Raw genomic sequence first — 18,840 nt, 5'->3', positions numbered from 1 at the left:
TGTTGTTGCAGAGCACAGGCTCTAGAGCGCAGGCTCAGTAGTTGTGGGGCATGGGCTTAGTTGCTCCACGGCATGTGGGATCTTCCCGGGCCAGGGATCAAACCCATGTCCCCTGCACTGGCAGGTGGATTCTTAACCACTGCACCACCAGGAAAGCCCTCCCATGATTGGTGCCACTGTGGCCCTCAGCATCACCCAATTCCTTTCTTCCGTCCAACCTGGGCTGGGCTGGGGTGGGGTGGGGTGGGGTGGGGTAGGTGGAGACAAAAACACATGGTGGCTATAGAGGTGAACAGGGGGAGGGGAGAAACTGCTAGACCCTGTGCCTTTAACAGAGGGGTGCCTTAACTGAATTATTTGGTGAGCTGATGGTATTATCGGAGATCCTTCTTGTACCCCTTGTTGAGAAAAATGTTCTAAATGCTCTTTTTAAGCCTCTCTCCTTCAGCGTACCACTGCCAGTTCTAACTCTAGGCATCTGAAACCAGCCACATCAGCTTCCCTCACATAAGTCCCCCTCCTTCCAACTCCCTCATGTTTTACTACTGGGCCTTCATTTATTTTTTTCTCCAGTTTTTAGATCTCTCTCTTTCTCCCACACTACATCTACATTTTTTTAAATTTCACTTTCATTATGTGACTGACTTCCATTGCCACAGGCACCGTCAGAATTCAGGCCTAATGAAATTACAAGCTTTTGAGGAGAGAAACCATGTATCTTCTGTGTCTGCGAAGACTAAAACTTGATAAAACTAAGGTTTACTAGCACTCAGGACACTGGAGTGTCACGTATCTGTTTACATGGCTATCCCCTCCAGTGGAGAGCGAATCTTTATATCCCATGTTGAACACAGTACCCCAGGGAAGGCTCCTCATAAATGGCTCCCCATTTCATTTAATCTTTATAACACTCGTGGAGGCTGCATGATACTCTCCCCCATTTAGAGTAGAGGGAGGTAAGGTTCGACAGGGTCCTGACTTGTCTAACATCACTACCTTGTTCAGTCCTCGGTAGAGCAAGGACTTCAGAGGCAAAGAGTAGAACTTACTAGTTTTTACCATCGTTATGTTGGGTTTTTTTAAATAAAATCCAAAGTAATATTGGCTTTTCCATTCGTTGAACGTCACATAGTTCCTTTTTCTTGAGAAAATTTTACTAAGGAGCTGGGATTCTTTCCCGGAGAAACGGGTACTGCAGATGGGCAGCAACTGCTCTTCTAAAACACGTGGAGGGCTGCAACCTGACAGTCCTTACTAAGTCCACAAGCCCTGGGCCTGGGGCCATTCAGTCCTTTTGCCAGAAAGATTACCAAATGTTTCCCTGGGTTCCTAGGAGCAGCAGCAGGAGACCTTCCACTGTCCCATCTTCCACTTTGGTCCTTGCTCTCTGGGACTGATGGTCTGCTGGGCAGAGCAACGCAGAACTGCCCATGGGACTCCCCCCCCCACCCCCGGGACCACCCTGCTCCCACTCCTCAGATGTTAGGAAGGCTGGGCTAGCGACTAGCTTTGGTGGGTGTCGATGCTGCTGTCTGAAGCTCAGGCACAGAACTGGGAAGCTGGCCGGAGGCCTTGCCCTCCAGGCAGTGTGGATAGCTCAGCCACTCTGAGGAAGGAAAGCTTCTGACCATTGGGCAGAAGCTGGTTTCAGAACTGCTTCAAGGGGTTCTAAAAAGAAAAGGTGAAAATAGAATTTGTGCTATTTACTTTGCTTTTCCTTTCAGATTTATATCTATAATGAGAAGATTGTCAACGGACACCTGCAGCCTAACCTTGTGGACCTCTGTGCTTCCGTCACAGAGCTGGATGATAAGGTAGCGCCCAGAGCTGACCTGAGGAGACATGTGGGGTCTGGTGTTCCAGTGGGATTAGCAGCTTGCTGACTTGGCAGAAATGTGCTGAAGAGAAACTCTATGCCATGGAAGAAGATGTTAACTGTTCTTCAGAGTTTTACTTTAAATAACTTTGGGATGGTTTTTTGATGATGATCCTATATATATAAATATATGTATCTTTATGCATCTCCAAAAGGCCCAGCAAAGCTGTGTTTGCTTTGAAGTCCTGTCAGGCTCCAGCTCCTCCCTGCCAGTTTCCCTCCTTAGACAGACTAACAGGCTCTTTCACGAGATGTGAATTGTAAAGGTGATGCGGTTTTCACACCAGTGAGCCCCTTGAACTTGACTCAGGTGGGGTCTTTAAAAGCCACTGGTTCTGTTCCTCTCTGACTCCCCATCTTTATTCCTGTCCCTCAGTTCTTATCCTTGGCCAATTTTCTCCCGCTGGGGGAAAAAAATTAAAAAGGAGATGGATAGATTGGTAGGTGGCCAGGAGGAAGGGAGAAAGGAGGAAAGGCTATAACGGAAGCAAGCACTCATACACACTTTTTTTTCCTTCAAAAATGCTTTATTTTTTTTTTAATGGTAAATATAAGGCAATACAAACCAATCTAAAGAAAATAAGAATTTATCTACCATCTGACCACCTAAAAAGGGTCACATTTAGGGTGGATTTTCTACAGTTTTTAATTTTTGAGAGAAACAGTAAAAACAGGATTTTCTCTTTTCCTTTGGAAAAGGTGTAAACCTGCTTTTTCTCTAATCGCTACTGTCTTCCAAGGATTCTTAACTTTATGTTTTGCAAAGGTTCAGGGAACACATTTTTAGGAGAGGTTTACAGCCAGGAGGATTCTGGGAAGAGGGAGTCCAGCTGTGTGGTGGTAACACACAGGAGAGATCACCAGTGCCTTTCCTAGGAGGCCACAGGAAGGCGTCTTTTGAAGGGAGTGAATAGGCAGGAGAAAAGGAGGCTGTGCCACTCACACGGTGGGGTAAGAGCAGTGGCCCCTGGAGAGCCTCTGGGAGGACAAAACCTGTATTATTTAGGTTAAACTCTTATTTTAAGCCTTAAACTCCAATGACCTTGTAAGGACTGAAATGCAGCTACTTGAGTTTAAACTCCTAGAGCTTTGGATGATTATAAATGTATTCACTCTCTCTTAAGGGATAACCCACTGAGATTCAGTGTTCTTGTTCGTTTTATGTGGTCTTAATTATGTAGGTGGTTATGTCAGACCTGGAATAGTAATTGATCTGAAAAGCAGCTCGGGACGGGGGCTGCTCGCAGGGAAGACGGGAGCCTGGCAGCTGGCCGGGAAGAGGTGCGTCTTCTGTACTGGGCTTGAGCCTGAGGGCCTCAGACAGGACGTTAACCTCTTCCCCCTCCATGTCCCGCCTGCCTTTGAGTCAGATTGCCGGGAAGAACCAGGCAATTTCCCTGGCCCCACAGCATTGTCACATGCAGTCTCATTTATGTGCAGAACATCTCTGACATGTGGACCATGGTAAAACAAATGACAGACGTGTTGTTGACACCGGCGACTGATGCCCTGAAGAGCCGCAACAGCGTGGAAGTGCGCATGGAGTTTGTCAGGCAGGCCTTGGGATACCTCGAGCAGAGGTAAGGCAACGGCAGCACAGAGACTGGCTTTAAAATCCCCCGAAGGCAGCCGTTCTTGGGTTTCAAGTAGTCCTCAAGCTAAGTGCTCTGTAGCTGGTATCATTTAAACAAGGCTGAGCAAGTCTGAGAGGTGTTACGCTGTTTTCAGAAACACTTCTCTACCAGCACTATATATGCACCAATGTAAAATCATTTTGAGTGGGAGCACTGAGCACTGTTAGGCTTTTCTTTTTCTCTTTGTCCACTCTCTGTCCCTCAGCACAGAGTCACGGTTATTAGGGCACGATGCCTTGGGTCAGGATCCTTGTCCCTCCTGTGGTTCAGCCATTACTGCTTAGGCTCTTGGTTTTCTCTAGGCATTTTAATTTTCCCACCCAGCGGTACCACCTTCAAACCTTAGGAAGACCCCTTGATCCTTTGTTTTCCTTCTGGCTCTACTTGGTTAATCCTTGTGAGTCCAGGTCCTTCCCGGCTGCTAATGCCTCTGATTTGTGCCTGGGTTTTTTTTGCCATCTCCTCACTAATTGGAGTTGGTCACCAAGGGGTTTGTGGCTGTGCCCTTGTGCCCTAACTGTTGTCCCCCTCGTTGGTAGGGCCCGTGCCATTCATCCACTCCCTGTGGACACTCCTTGTTCTGAATTGGCCAGCAGGGGTTGTCATGAGCGTGCAACAGACCCTCTTTATTTCAGAGACAGGGTGCTGGGCCTCTCTCTGTTGGCTCGAGAAGAGAAAGCCAAGCTGAATACACTTGCTCAATTGCAGTTCTTTGCTGCTGAGCCCATGTAGCTGCCAATGGCCTTGTAGTGTGGTCACCCTCTGTCAACAAAATAATACTTCATTAGGAAGTCAAGGTAATTCAGACCTGGTACAGCAGAGAGAGAACAGGTTTTTATACCAAATACTAAATTAATTATATACTAGCTACATGAGATGAACACCATCAGACATATTAAACTCACTAGCCTCCATTCTTTTGTTAAGAAAAATCTGGAACTCCAGATTTATTATTGGTTTTTTATTGCTTCTGGCACAGGGCACAAAGAGTTCATAAAGTATTATATCAGGCTTTCACTAAATTTTTGTAATGTAAGTTTCTAAGTCTTCAGCCATAAAGAACCTAATGTATATAGTGGTATTTATTTGCTACAAATCAGCAAAATATGAGTCAGAAGTTCTTACAGCATATAAAAAACATTAGGATTTTATTTTTTAATGTGTGTACGTATATGACTGCTCATGACTGCTTTTCTTCAATAAACCTCATCCTTAACGTTGGCGCTTGACTTCACCAGTGGTACCAGGCTGCAATTTTTGGTTTTATATATGTAAGCTATCCCATTTCTTTTATTATTCTTTTCGTTTAGTTTTTTTGGAATTATGTTGTTCCATTAATTCCTTTAGCAGCACTTGGAGCTATTTGGGAGTTTCCTGTGCACAACTATTGTATGCTTATTTTCTTTTTCACTCTAGTAGCATCACTCTCTGATGGCATCCTTTTTAAGATTTGTTGTCCTTTTTGATAAAGGGAATATTTCAGATAATTGTACTCACTAAAAAAAATATTTTTTCTGTTGCTAATCCACTGACAGTGTAACGTACATACAGTATTTCAAGTGATGTAATACACCAGGTGGCAAAGTAGACCTGGTCCCAAATTATTTTTGGGGTATAAGGCTGAAAATGTTGAGAAAATATAGCGTTGGTCTGTTTCCTGCCACATTCCAAATTTGATGCAAGGTACACATTTCTTAGCTCTCAAGGAATTTAGGCTCTGAGGCCCTTTCCAGCATGTGAGTTGTCTTCATTCAAGTTTGAAGAGACCATAGTGGGCATCTGTTTGTCCTGGTTGCTACAGGACTCTTCTGTAATCTTTTTTCCAACCTCTGCTTTTAAATACTTCCAGTGATGGCGAACTCATTACATTTGCTAAATTGAATTGTGTTCATTTTTCATTATGAAAATACTACATGACTGTTATAGAAATTTTGGAAGATGCCAAAAAGAGGACCTGAAAAAGGGAGCGGTCCCCTCTCCCCTCCCAGAGGCCCCTGGCACCTTGTTGTATTTCCTTACACCCACACCACCCCCGCTGCCTTTTTGGACATATGAATATTTTGTTTGATATGTATATTTTACACAGCTTATAATCCAAATGTGTACAATATATGGTTTTATATAGTTTACTTTTAAAATTTTTTGTCAGTATCATTTTTTATGACTACATCAATTTCCATTGAGTCTGTTTTCTGTAATTGACAGTTAGGTGTTTTTCTCTGTGTGTGTCTCTCTCTTTCTCTCTCTCACTCACTCTCACCCTGTCTCTCTCAGTTGGTTATTATACTTAATGTGGTATAATACTAATATTATTATGTGGTTGAACATATGGAGCACCTGACTTTTTGAGGCAGTCTGTTTTGTTTTGGACAGGAAACATATTTAGAAAGTTCTTCAGTGTATTAACCCCATGTTTGGGTATCTATAACTTGAACCATTTAATCTTAATATAAAAGCAATTTTAAAACACTGTAAAGGATTTTAAGAAGCCTGCTAGCAAATAAATAAACAGGAAATGATAGAAAATCATTTGCAACCACCAATGTGACAATGGGTTCAGCAAGGACCACCAGTGGAAACTATTGGGTGAAAGATTATTGGTGAACAGGTTATTCACATGACGTCCAAGTATTACCCCATAGAGTACTTATTAATTACAAAGGGGAAAGGAGGTGCTTTTACAGTGGTGAAATCTGGTGGACAACACCTTTAACCAAGTGATCAAATTAAATGTTACCAAGAAGGGCAAAATGGTATTACCTGCCTCATTGTGGCAGTACCAGCATCAGCTGTGTAGGTAGGGTTCTTGGCAAAAAAGTTGACCCTGAATCAAGTCATGAGAAACTATTCAGCTTGTAGGACATTTTACCAGGTAGCTAGTAGCCTGGATTCTTTTTAAAAGGTCAGTGTCTTTATATAAAAGGTGTTAGAATTACCCTAGATTAAGGGAAATGGAAGTGGTATGACAGCTAAATTTCATGCATTCCCTTGACTGGATCCTGGATTTAAAAAAAAAAAAAAAACTATAAAGGATGTTATTAAGAAATTTGAATATGTGTTATATTTTAGATAATAACAGTACATTAATGTTAAATTTCGTAGTGTCATGATAGTATTGAGGTTAGGTAGGAGAATGTCCTAACTAGGAGATACATGGTGAAGTATTTACAGATGAGGTAGCCCCTGATTTCTATATTTCTATAACATTTTCAAATGGTTCAGAAAAAAAGTATTTGTGTATGTGTGTATATCTACATATATAGAGAGAGAAAAAAACATGCATACAAATATTAACAATTGGTGAATCTAAGTAAAGGGTATATGAGCATTCTTTGGACTATTCATTTTTTGTAGGTTTAAAATTTTTCAAAATGAAAAATTTGAAAAGATCCCACTAGAGCATTAGGCTGTGAGCTGGAGCAATTATTATTCTGCACATTAGCCCTTAATGCATTTGAAGTCCACTATTATGTTGCTCCAGGGATTCTTTTGAGTATCCGCAGTGATGAGAAATCTTCACAGTGGTCCACTGCCCAATGAATAAATAATGTAGTTTGCTTCATTAAGCATGCACTGTTTCCTCTTCTATGTTAGGTTGAAATCCAGGCCCTTCCCTGTGGAGTTCACAGTCTAATGTTGTGGGTATGGACATAGATACGTGTAATATGTGTTTTCAACCTCCCTTTTTTTGCCTTTAAATTTTTTCCAGTTACAAGAATTACACCCTTGTGACTGTCTTTGGCAACTTGCATCAGGCCCAGCTGGGCGGGGTGCCTGGGACTTACCAGTTGGTTCGAAGTTTCCTGAACATTAAACTTCCGGCTCCCTTGCCTGGACTTCAGGTATTGGCATCTTTCTCTATGTGGTCAGTTACTTTCCCAGAGCAGTCTCTCTCGGATAGGCGTTTTCAGTTTAAATGAGGTTATGTGTGGGAACTACTATATGGAGAAGAGACCAGAGGGGGCGGGGAGAGAAGCTAGGAGACCTTGGGACACTGGTGGTGCAGGAGTCCAGGTGATAATGGTGGTCGCTCAGCTTAGGGTGGAGGAGGGTGCGGGGGGATGATGTCATTGGGTTCTGGACATGTTTTGAAAGTAGACCCAATAGGACTGTGAAAGAACTTGGATGTGGCAGAGTCAGGGCTGACTTCTGAGATTGTCGGCTCAAACAGCTGGAAGAACAGAGTTAGATATGGGTCCTAGAACGTGCCTTTCTTCTCAGCTCACAGTCTAGTTACAGTCAGATACAGACTCTGTGCAAAGTGCTGAACCGAAACTGTGTACCAAGGGTGGTGGGATGCAGGCTCCTGGCTTCATACAGGAGGTGAGGCCCACACTTGTGCTTGAGGAGTAGGGGCTTGCCAGCCAGGGGTCTGGGAAAAGGGTATTCCAGGAGGAGGGAGGAGCGTGAACAAATGCGTGGAGGCAGGAAAGAGTATCTGGCGTATCGGGTGTGTGGTAGGGCTGGAACAGCTTGGGGCCAGCTGGTGACGGCCTTGAGCACCAGGCTAAGCACTTAGGATGTAAATTGCTCAGAGGGGTTTAAGTGAGGAAGTGACACGATCAGATCTGGGCTTAAGAAAGAGTCCTGCCGAGGGAACGGTGGAGGGGCCAAGAAAGGAAGTCTGAGGTCCACTTTTCTGGAGGAGTTGGGGAGAAGCAGAGAGAGGAGAAACCACAGGGCTGCTGCACAGGTGATGACAAAGCCACTTTTAGGAGAGAGAAGCTCTAGTGCTGGGAGAGTGGGAACAGAGCTGCTTGCTTAGATTCCCCAGTGCATAACGTAGCACGGTGTCCAAAACAAAGATACTCACTAAGTGAATGAACAACTAACAGATGAATGGAAGTGCCAGAATCCATTTAGCTAATCATTAATGGTTAACACTTTATAAACTCAAATATGATGATAGTCTCTTATTGGTCAGTGAACGTCCTTAGCCTGAGTGCACGTCTGTAAATGATCACAGAAGAACATGTCACCTGATTGCTGTGGGTACTGGGGTTCCACGGAGAACCCACTGGCTGTCTTTGAATCCTGTGCACACAGTGCTGTAGAGGAAAGGCTCTCGAGCCAGACTGCCGCTTACCAGGGTACCTTGGAAAAATTATTTAACATCCCCATGCCTCAGGTTCCTGGTTTGTAAAACAGAGAGGAGGAGGCCATTCATGGTCCCTGCCTAGTGGAGTTGTGAGATTAAGTGACTTAATACAAGAAGAGGGCTTAGCTGAGGGCCAGCACATCGAAAGTCGTCAGTTAAACCTTTCCTCTTTTAGGATGGAGAGGTGGAAGGCCATCCTGTGTGGGCGTTAATTTATTACTGCCTGCGCTGTGGAGACCTGCTTGCCGCTTCACAGGTGGTCAACCGAGCCCAGCACCAGCTGGGAGAGTTTAAAACTTGGTTCCAGGAGTACATGAACAGCAAGGACAGAAGGTACGGTGAATGAGATGGTGCATCCAGAAGAAGCCACGTGGAATCAGCAGGGTGGCCCCCACTGGCGTTGCTCTCTTTTCCTTGTGCATGGCTCCAAATAGGTTTCTGCTTGGGAGAAAAATGAAGTTTAGAAAGCAAGTAGAACTGTGTAGAATAACAGTTGAAAACATTAAAAGAGCCCCATTCTGACACCATGTGTACACTTACAAAGTCCCAGGCACATCAAGGATGCTCTATTAAATGAAACTTTGTTGTATTACACTTCACTTGTTCACACTTAGTGCTTTTCTGGTTGACCCAAATGACAATATACACTTCATACTCAAAGACCAGAGTTAGAAGTTAGCAAACTTGAGATATAATCATTGAATTAATTCAGTTAAGTTTTTTGTTTTTTGTTTTTTTTTTAGTTCTCTTGCATTAAGGAACTGCTAAGCATTCGTTTTTCTCTGGTTTTTGTTAATGTAATAGGACTTAAGTTCATATTCGAACCCAGTTTAAATATACATACATGTATGTAGAAGAAATAAGGGTGGTTACCCAGTTATACATGTGGAAAACCAGGGTTACTTTTTTGGCAGTGTCAATAATGCCATGTCCAGAGATTGTCTTAAACCATAAGCCCTGTCTGGCTCATGTTAGTGTAAAGTAGGGACAGTGTTTTAGGGTTCCCCCAGATGCAGACCCTGAGGCAAGGGTTTGAGTGCACGGAGTTTATTTGGGAGGTGATCTCACAGGGATAAGGGAGTGGAGAAGCCAGAGCGGGACTAAGGCACTTAAGGGACTGACTCACTCTTGCCCATCACTGCTTGAGGGCTGCCGGGGAGGTGGGTGGAGGATTAGTTCCCCAGACCTTCCCACGTGCCTCTGACAGCCACTGCTTGAGGAAGCCAGTGGGCGGAGACGCCGGTGCTGGTAGCTGCAAGTCTGGTTAAAGTGATGGTGCCTGTGGGTATGGGTGGGACAGTGTTACCCTCCGTGAAGGAAGGCTTCGTGACTCTGCTGTGTGGTTGGGACCTGGGTGCTTTCAGATGCCCGTGAGGATCTTTAGCATACGTGTCTGTGTGTTCCCTTGTGTCTCTAGATTGTCCCCAGCTACGGAGAACAAGCTCCGACTGCATTACCGCAGGGCCCTCAGGAACAACACGGACCCCTACAAACGGGCTGTGTACTGTATCATTGGCAGATGTGACGTCACCGACAACCAGAGCGAGGTGGCCGACAAAACTGAGGACTACCTGTGGCTGAAGGCAGGCGCTGCTTCCCTTGCCCAGTAGGGCATTCTCCCCTTCCCCCTGCTCACACACTGCACACAGATGTTACTGCTTAATGTATAATGCCAATAAGGTGACTGGACTAGTGGATTTCCTGTCTCCTGGCCCATTTTTTATTGTGTAATATTCGCAACCAGTAACACAGCCATTAGCGTAGCCTCGAGCATGGCTGCTAACCGGCTACAAGTCCCCACCCGGCTCAGGAAGTAGCTTGTACCAATGCCTGTATTTCTCTTGGGGGTTTAGTTGAACCAGGTGTGTTTCGATGACGACGGCACCAGCTCCCCACAAGACAGGCTTACTCTCTCTCAGTTCCAGAAACAGTTGTTGGAAGACTACGGTAAGATACCCTGAACATAACTACCTTCCCTCTCTTGTCCACCTAAGGTCACTGCTTAGCTTTTTTCTGGGAAAATCCTTCATCTCTGAACTCTGTCTCTCCTTCAGAACCCTCTGGATCTTCAAAACACAACACAACAAAACAATGAGTTCAAATTTTGGTAGAGGCCACGCACGTGGCCGTAAACAGAGTATGTGACGTACATGGTCGTTGACAGTAAACTCTTTCCACTAGTTCTTTGAACTGCTCTGGCAGACACTGGCTCAGGGAGAGACATAAGAGGACTTGGCTACTGCTTCCTCAGAGACCTCGCAGTGACTATATCTGAGTACAAACAAGGGAGAAATAGCTTTTCTTTTTTTCTTTCTCTCACTGTTTAAAAATTTGGGGAAGAAAAGGAGCTTCCAACTAGTGGTCCGCGGTGTTGAATGCAGATATCTGTGAATCTGAGTAAACCGAAGCTTTGAAATCATTCCTGTCCTTATTGAGTGACTTTTATCAGGATAAAGGAGAGAAACAGCCCCTTTTGTATTCCGTTTTAAGGTCCTGAGCTCTGTTTCTCTCCCAACTAATGCAAGCAGTTTGGGTTTTACAACACAGCCCCCGCTCGCCAGTTGTTTTGTGAGGTCCGGAGGCTGTGGAAACAGGCCACGGCTGGAGTGGCGTCCACTGTGTCCAGAGCCCCCGCATCCATTCAGGCTCAGGCTGGTGCTTTTGTCCCGCCCAGCAAGTCCTTTGAGCACACAGGGCTTCTTCTGGGCTCGGGGCTGCCAGCAGAGGCCCGGCTCCTTCTGAGTCAGCTTGACCTCCTCTCCCCGCGCAGGCGAGTCCCACTTCACGGTGAACCATCAGCCCTTCCTCTACTTCCAAGTGCTGTTCCTGACCGCGCAGTTCGAAGCTGCCATTGCCTTTCTCTTCCGCATGGAGCGGCTGCGCTGCCATGCTGTCCACGTGGCGCTGGTGCTCTTTGAGCTAAAGCTGCTTTTAAAATCCTCGGGACAGAGCGCTCAGCTCCGTGAGTATTTGTTGGCAGTGGCACATGCATAACACATCCCCCCATCGGGTGGCAGTGGACACATAGCTGCAGCCAGCAGGGATTTGGGCAAGTGGTACCAATCACTTTAGAGTGTTGTAGACGGTTGGGCTTCTGGGATGATTAGTATGAGGGTTCTTGCCCTTCCCCCCTCCATTAGTATTCCCTGAGGTGTTTAATAGATAAAATGCTGTGCTAAGTGCTAGTTTTGTGGCCAGTGAGTCAGGTCGCCTGGAGGGTGGTGCAGGAGAAACAGTCCCTAGAGTCATGAGACTGGTTCCCATTAGGGCTCTAATTGGAGACATTGGAAGGCCCAGCCAGCCATCTTGTGTGCCTACCTGCATGGGGTGGGAGTCCGGGGAGGGAGAGAAGATACCTGTGCATGAATGGCTGCAGCTTCCTTAGTAGCACAGCAGACTCACTCCAGAGCGCATGCCGTAATGGTCAGTTGTCACCATCTTTTCATTCAGAGACCAGCATACTAGTGATTTACTAAAAAAATGCCACTTTCTCCAATCTGTACTTGGGACAAAATTGAGGACAGGGTGGTGAAGGGGACTGGCCTAAGCCCACACTGGCAAACATCGGCTGGGCTGCAGGAGTAGGTGGCACCACGGGGTCTTTGGACTCAGTTCCCATAGCTCTCGGTTGCGTGGGTCAGAAGGGCAGTGTCGTTGTGACCAGTTCTGTCCCCGTCGGTGCAGTCAGCCATGAGCCTGGCGACCCTCCCTGCATGCGGAGGCTGAACTTCGTGCGGCTACTCATTCTCTACACCCGGAAGTTTGAATCCACGGACCCGAGAGAGGCCCTCCAGTACTTCTACTTCCTCAGGTTAGACTGGCTTTTGACCATTTACTTCAGCTGGTTTTGATTTCTGCCACTGTGAGAATGACAATTAGAGACCTTGGGGCCACACCAGAAACCAGGTTGATTTTGTCCCCTTCTAGAGACGAGAAAGACAGCCAAGGAGAAAACATGTTTCTGCGTTGTGTGAGCGAGCTGGTGATAGAAAGTCGAGAGGTATGTCTGTTAACTTTTCTCCACGCCCCCATGATTTCCAGTGTACAAGTTCTCATGCTGATGTGATACTGGATGGTCACCTCAATATGAGTTTGGTGGATGTGGCTGGGGGCAGGGGAGTGTTAGAGTTTTCTTTGGTTTCTGACAATGAAAATGTTGATTCAGTCTCACTGTTCTCTAGTTTGTGCAAGACTTCTCCCACCTCCCCTATTCCTCTCTTGTCTTCATAGAATTGTGGATTATGTGTATATCCTCGTCCAATAAACTGAGTAAACTTTTTTTTGTCTCTGCAGTTCGATATGATTCTTGGGAAACTAGAGAACGATGGAAGTAGAAAGGTGGGTTAAGTGCACCCCTAGAGGTGTGTTAGTTTGCAGTTGGGGATTTATAATTGTCCAAAGAATACAGTTAGATTTTAGGATTCAAGGTACTGAAGATGCAAATCTGAATGAAGTTGCTTAGTTTTAAAAACAAAGAATGAAAATTACAGGCCCCAAATGATGACCTTGATTTTACATACATTTACATTTCTCCTTAAAATATGTAAATTTGTGGTTAGATAGTTTTTTTATTATGTTCAGAATACTCATCTGTTCACACCTGCCATATTTTCAGCTGAGAAGGCTACATTTCTGCCATTCTTGGCTCAGAAAATATGCAAGAAAGAAATTGGTTACCGCACCTACTCTCCCCAGAGGGGAAAGTTACAAATGCACTTGACCTCTCTCAAAAGATAGTTTTTGAGGGCTCAGAACTCTACACTGACCCCAGAGATGCAGCTGCTCCTGTGAGCCTTAGCAGTTCCCTAAGACCCATCATGGCTCTTGGCCAATGTAGAAGGGGCAGAGGCCCTGGTGTCAGACCCCTCCTGACCCACTCGGGCACTCTCCACATGCCTCTCTTAGGGACTCACTTTCCTCATTTGTAAAAATGGGTGGTTTAGAGCCAGCAGTCTCAAGATGACCTCCCACTGCTCACACCATCCAGAAGAAGACCAGTGGCAGTGCTGGTGACAGTGGCCATGCTTATGGAGCAGTGACAACTGCCAGGCCCCTGTGCTGAATGCTTGACATGTATTTTCTCACCTAATCATCACAAGAACCCAACACAGTGGGAACCGTCATCTGTTTTTCAAGGGAGGAAGTGGAGACAAGAGAGGTTATCTTCCTCAAGATCACACAGCTAGTAAGGAAGTGAGCTGGAATTTGAGCCCAGTCCTTCTTGACCCCAGAGCCCATGCTCTTCACTGATCTCCTGTGCTGCCAGGGTGGCGGAGCAGGTCACCCAACTTGGTCCAGGGCTGATGGAGAATCAGATGGCCAGTCAGACGTCACACAGTCTGCCCTCTCTCTTCGCGGTACCTCAAGCCTCTCTCATACTTTCTTGACCATTTGGTTGCTGTTGAGTGATGACGCAGATTTTTTTTCTTTTTTTAGTATCCTGACACCACTTGCCATATATTTTTTCAGGACTGCATTTCTTTTGCCATATGTCTTAGAAAACAAATTCAGAATCTTTCAGATACTTTCTCTGAGCCTCCTGGTATTTTCCCCCTAGTGCCTACTCATCAGCAAAATTAAAACCATTGATGATTTCACCAATTCTCTAGGTCATTTTGGAAAATTAGAAAGCACAGTCTTACTGGTGACTCCTCTGTGCTGCCTTTGAGTATGCTTCTTCATGGGTAGTTTCCTTGGTCCTTTTCATATGTTTAATAGGACCTTATATCTTCAAGAAAGCAAGAGTCTAGCTGATGAAATATGTGCATTGCCCAGGGCAAGTATTTTCAGTTAAAGTAGTTTTCGGATCTCAGTTGCTTCTCTGTGTTTAAAATAACAGCTGTGTCCCCCCATTTCTCTCTTCCTCCCCTCCATAATTTGTCTTGTCAGCCTGGAGTCATAGATAAGTTTACTAGTGACACAAAGCCTATTATCAACAAAGTTGCTTCCGTGGCAGAAAATAAAGGACTGTTTGAAGAAGCAGCAAAGCTTTATGACCTTGCCAAGGTAAAATGTGCTCTTTTCTTTGTTCTGCACTTAATAGATCTGTCATCGGCCTTTTGGCATTAAATGCACAAACATTTTGATGGTGCCATTGTTGTACCCCTCTCCCTGCTGAGGCATTTTCTCCTAGTGCTTAGGCAGTTAATAGTCCAGTCAGGGTGAAATCACCATTTTACAGAATTATTTCTGCCCATAAGGTCTTTCTGGCCAAACAAGAGTGACATATTGAAAGGCTGTCCCGCGGGCACTGAGCAAAGTCTCCCTTGGCAGCAGAGGAAGCGCCCATCACGCTTGGGTGTTGAAGCTGCTGGTGAAGATGCCTGGTGCTCACCCTCCGGGCAGCCGCACACACGCTGTGACCGGTGTGTGTCAGGGAACAAAACCACAGCTGAGGGGTTCTGAGAGAACTGGAGGAAGTAGCTCTTTGTGAGAACATGCAGGGAATACCGATGACTGTTAGGGCCTGAAGAAGAGTACATTCTCTCCTTTTATCAACTGACCAACGTGGGCAAAAAGAGGGTTATAATTCATTTTTCTTTTCATTTAAAAGTGTTTTGATTGAGGTCTAATTAAAAAGTAGAAAAATGTACACATATTCAGTGAACAGCTTGATGGGTTTCCCACAGGTATGTATCTGTGTCATCACCATCCAGATCAAGATACAGAACAGAAGTTCCCTCTTTGGTTTCGGTTATTTAGTTTTTTTCCTCTTATTGATTATTTTTAATTGATTCCTTTCTTAATTTAAAAAACTGAACAGAACGCTGACAAGGTGCTGGAGCTGATGAACAAACTGCTCAGCCCCGTCGTTCCCCAGATCAGCGCCCCGCAGTCCAACAAGGAGAGGCTGAAGAACATGGCGCTCTCCGTCGCGGAGCGGTAAGGCGGGGCTGGCTCCGGGGGGTGCCGGGGCTCCCAGTGCCCGCCCAGATGCATGTTCAGCTTTACCGTAGCATCAAAGAGTTCCCCAGCATGGCTCTACCGACTCACCCTCCCACCAGCACTGACAGTTTGAGAGTTCCTGTTCCCCCACGTCATAACCAACTGTCACTTGGCACTGTCACTTGGTAAACATTCTTGCCAAAAGGAAGGGTATGAAAGGGTATCTCAACATTTTAATCCTGTACATGAGGTTTAATTCTAGGCATTATACTCATCTATATGTCATTAGCAGCCATCTCAAAGGCATTTTGGAACAAAGCTAGTGATGGATGGATGGGGAAATTCTTAGAGGTGTAGTGGCCAATGTTTCAGAAGCTACCTTCCTCCCCATGAGTTTGAGGAGTTATCATACTTTAACCAGTGTAACTCCCAGGCTGGGGCAATAATTGTCACTTTTTGTGCCCTCTGCAGATAAGCCTAATAAAGTGACCCAGTGAAAACTGGGTTGGAGATGCTTGCTGAGATGGGGCTGAGGCAAGAGAACTGTGCTTCACACAGAACATTTATAGGTGGATTTCTGTCAAACCTGCCATCAAATGCTTGGCCATTTCAAAAGAAACACTATTTTCCACTCCTTAGTTCACTTCATCTAGAGAGTTTAAGAGGTTTTGACATTTTTTAGATGCTATCCTCAAGTTATAGACTGCACAGAAATTCCTAATATACCCCCTTCCTTCTTTTTTGTCCTTCAGGTATAGGGCTCAGGGAATCAGTGCAAATAAATTTGTGGACTCCACGTTCTATCTTCTGTTGGACTTGATCACCTTTTTTGACGAATATCACAGTGGGCATATTGACAGAGCCTTTGATGTAAGTTTCACGAGGGGTGTTTGAAGTGCAGGTTAATGTATGCCCTTGAAAAATCAAAACACTTCGTGAGATTCATTTAAAAGAAAGGAAATGTCACCAGTATGCCTGTTAAGTGAAGAAGGACAAGTATGATCCTGTGAATCTAAAAGGGATTTCTATGTTGCTCTTTTTTTCCTTTTTCTTTTTTCTCTTCCTTTCTTCTTTAGTCTAAAAACAGAGAGGTTTCTCAGAGTAATTTGAAATCTCTGAATTGTAAAACTGCCTCAGAAAACGAGGACAGGAATTGAGTCAGTCAGCAAGTTAGAATCAAAGCCTTTGAATGAGGGGATTAGCATTTCCTATTAGGAAGCCCACTATGAACGTGTTAGATGCTGACTATGTGTTTGAGGAGATGAAATGACTGTGATGGTTGTATCATATGGGACCTATGGGTTTTGTTTTAAATAGATAATTGATCGCTTGAAGCTGGTGCCCCTGAATCAGGAAAGTGTGGAAGAGAGAGTGGCTGCCTTCAGAAATTTCAGTGATGAGGTGAGTCCTTTTCTTCCTGAATTATAAAATTCTTTGTTCCCCCACTTCTACTGAAAGCTTTTGTTTTAACATGCCAATAACTTTAACAGTCCTACTACAGTCACCATCCAGACTGAGTTTTCTAAGACGAGTCCAATTTCAGGTATCCTGGGCTGGTTTTTCTGTGAGTACACATATCCCCATCAGATTATTGTCTGAGTTCCTGACTTAGAAAATACGCTCGCTTTAGAGACCAGACATGTTCTTGGGAGAAATAGGTTTCTTGTTGATCCTGTGGGATCTGGTTTGATTCTTTATTATGCACTTGTTCTAGAGGGTGTGTCAGTGCTTAACTCTGATCTTGTCTAAGTAGTTCCATTGGGTGCATGAAATATGCATCATGATTCACGTCCTTCTTTCCCTTCTCTGAACCATTTTGTCTCAAGAAGCAGGTGCAGTGACCATGGACTCAGTTATCAGCCCAAGAGCCCCAGAGCTACTATCTCTCTGCAGGGTTTCTAGCATGTTGCCACTGCTTAGCCCAAGGGTGCTCAACTGGGCTGTGCACTGGAATTGCTAGGAGACCTTTAAAAAAATCTTTGTGCCCAGGCCCAGAAATTCTGGTTTCCCTGATCTGAGCTGTAGCCCAGAACTTCCCTGGTTATTCCCATGTGCAGCTAGGGTAAGACTCTTCTCTAGAACCACAGGCACTGAGGGCCAGCTGCCTGGTTCCGGGATGTTCCTAACAGTGTTTCAATTTAAAACCATTAGTAAGCACATTCCTTTTATGAAAGCATGTTTCTGTTCTAGAGGAAGAAGGAAGGCCGGCTTCTGCACGTGTGGTGAGGCGGCTGCCTGCTGTGGTACACACAGTTCAGGAGGTCTTGCCTCTCGCCAGCCTTCCCTTCACACCTGCTGCAGTTCTACCCCTAGCCGCTCCTTCTTCTGTTGTTTCTTGCCCTCCCCTGGTTACATCATTCAGTGTTTCATGGACTGAAGTGTTGTACCAGGGCCTGTCCTCATAGACACTCCCAAGGACTCTGCTCGGGCTGTGCTGGTCCCATGGAGACAGTCTGGTGGGTCTGAGACAGTGGGGAGTGGTGGGGACTGGAGAACCAGCGTGTGCGTCCCTGCCTACTGACATTCAAATGCAGGCTTTCGCTAATCGCTCTTGCTGGCCAGACGTAGTCGGCATACTTTTTGCTCACTGCCCCTGCCTAGGAGGACTGGCATAAAGAAGGGAGTAGAAGAGTGATCTACCTGACCTTCTGAGTAGCATCGCCTGAGCTTTGCTTTCACGCTTGACATTGCAATGCCATCAGCTCCTTTTTGGTGGCTGTGTGGCGCTCCACCTGGCAGCTGTGGAGATGTGATGTGACCAGGCCTTCCTGGAGCACTGCTCCCCCCTCCCCCAACCTGTGGTCGGCCCCAGGGCTTGGTTCTTTCTCCTTACTTCATGTGTGTCCCTCTGTGCAGGTCAGGCACAACCTCTCAGAAGTGCTTCTCGCCACCATGAACATCTTGTTCACACAGTTTAAGAGGCTCAAGGGGACAAGTCCATCGTCGGCATCCAGGCCCCAGCGAGTCATCGAGGACCGTGATTCTGTAAGATCCCAGCCAGATGGTTGGCCAGAACCATCGCTGAGAACCACCTTTCTGGTTTGCTGTCCATTGCACCTCATGAGACCACTGCTCATGACCCTAAATTGCTCGTTTCTTTATTACCTGGCAGCTGGGTAAAGTTTGTGTCGGGGGCTCCCGGAAGAAATCGAACATTAATGGGGTTGCTACTCTTCTCAAGCTAAAAAACAAAGATGTGCCAAGTCAGTGAATATCACCTTTAAAAAAATCAAAATGCTAATTTATACTGATTCCACAAGATTTCCTGCCCATTTTTAAATAGAAGGTCATTTTTTGAGTCTCAGTTCAGCACTTTCATGAAAACCATACTTACTTTTGGTCAACAA

At 45.4% G+C, this 18,840-nt stretch overlaps 1 protein-coding gene across 3 annotated transcripts in view; it reads left to right on the top strand.

The window, feature by feature from the left end:
- The window catches only part of NUP93 (nucleoporin 93), a 104,164-nt gene that overhangs the window by 82,878 nt on the left and 2,446 nt on the right, over positions 1-18,840 (top strand). For 2 of the 3 annotated variants that reach the window (XM_061173125.1, XM_061173126.1), the window contains 15 exons: positions 1,725-1,814; positions 3,317-3,456; positions 7,220-7,352; positions 8,784-8,941; positions 10,026-10,191; positions 10,462-10,555; positions 11,379-11,570; positions 12,293-12,419; positions 12,536-12,608; positions 12,902-12,946; positions 14,498-14,614; positions 15,372-15,490; positions 16,246-16,363; positions 16,811-16,894; positions 18,350-18,478. In XM_061173125.1, coding sequence (XP_061029108.1) covers positions 1,725-1,814; positions 3,317-3,456; positions 7,220-7,352; positions 8,784-8,941; positions 10,026-10,191; positions 10,462-10,555; positions 11,379-11,570; positions 12,293-12,419; positions 12,536-12,608; positions 12,902-12,946; positions 14,498-14,614; positions 15,372-15,490; positions 16,246-16,363; positions 16,811-16,894; positions 18,350-18,478 — 1,785 coding nt within the window. Of the gene's footprint in view, positions 1-1,724; positions 1,815-3,316; positions 3,457-7,219; positions 7,353-8,783; positions 8,942-10,025; positions 10,192-10,461; positions 10,556-11,378; positions 11,571-12,292; positions 12,420-12,535; positions 12,609-12,901; positions 12,947-14,497; positions 14,615-15,371; positions 15,491-16,245; positions 16,364-16,810; positions 16,895-18,349; positions 18,797-18,840 lie in introns of those variants that run through there. The other variant, XM_061173127.1, reaches the window with a different exon arrangement.

This window comes from Eubalaena glacialis, chromosome 18 (genome assembly GCF_028564815.1).
Source record: "Eubalaena glacialis isolate mEubGla1 chromosome 18, mEubGla1.1.hap2.+ XY, whole genome shotgun sequence".
Classification (NCBI taxonomy): domain Eukaryota; kingdom Metazoa; phylum Chordata; class Mammalia; order Artiodactyla; family Balaenidae; genus Eubalaena; species Eubalaena glacialis.
This window is presented reverse-complemented; position numbering and strand designations above follow the sequence as displayed.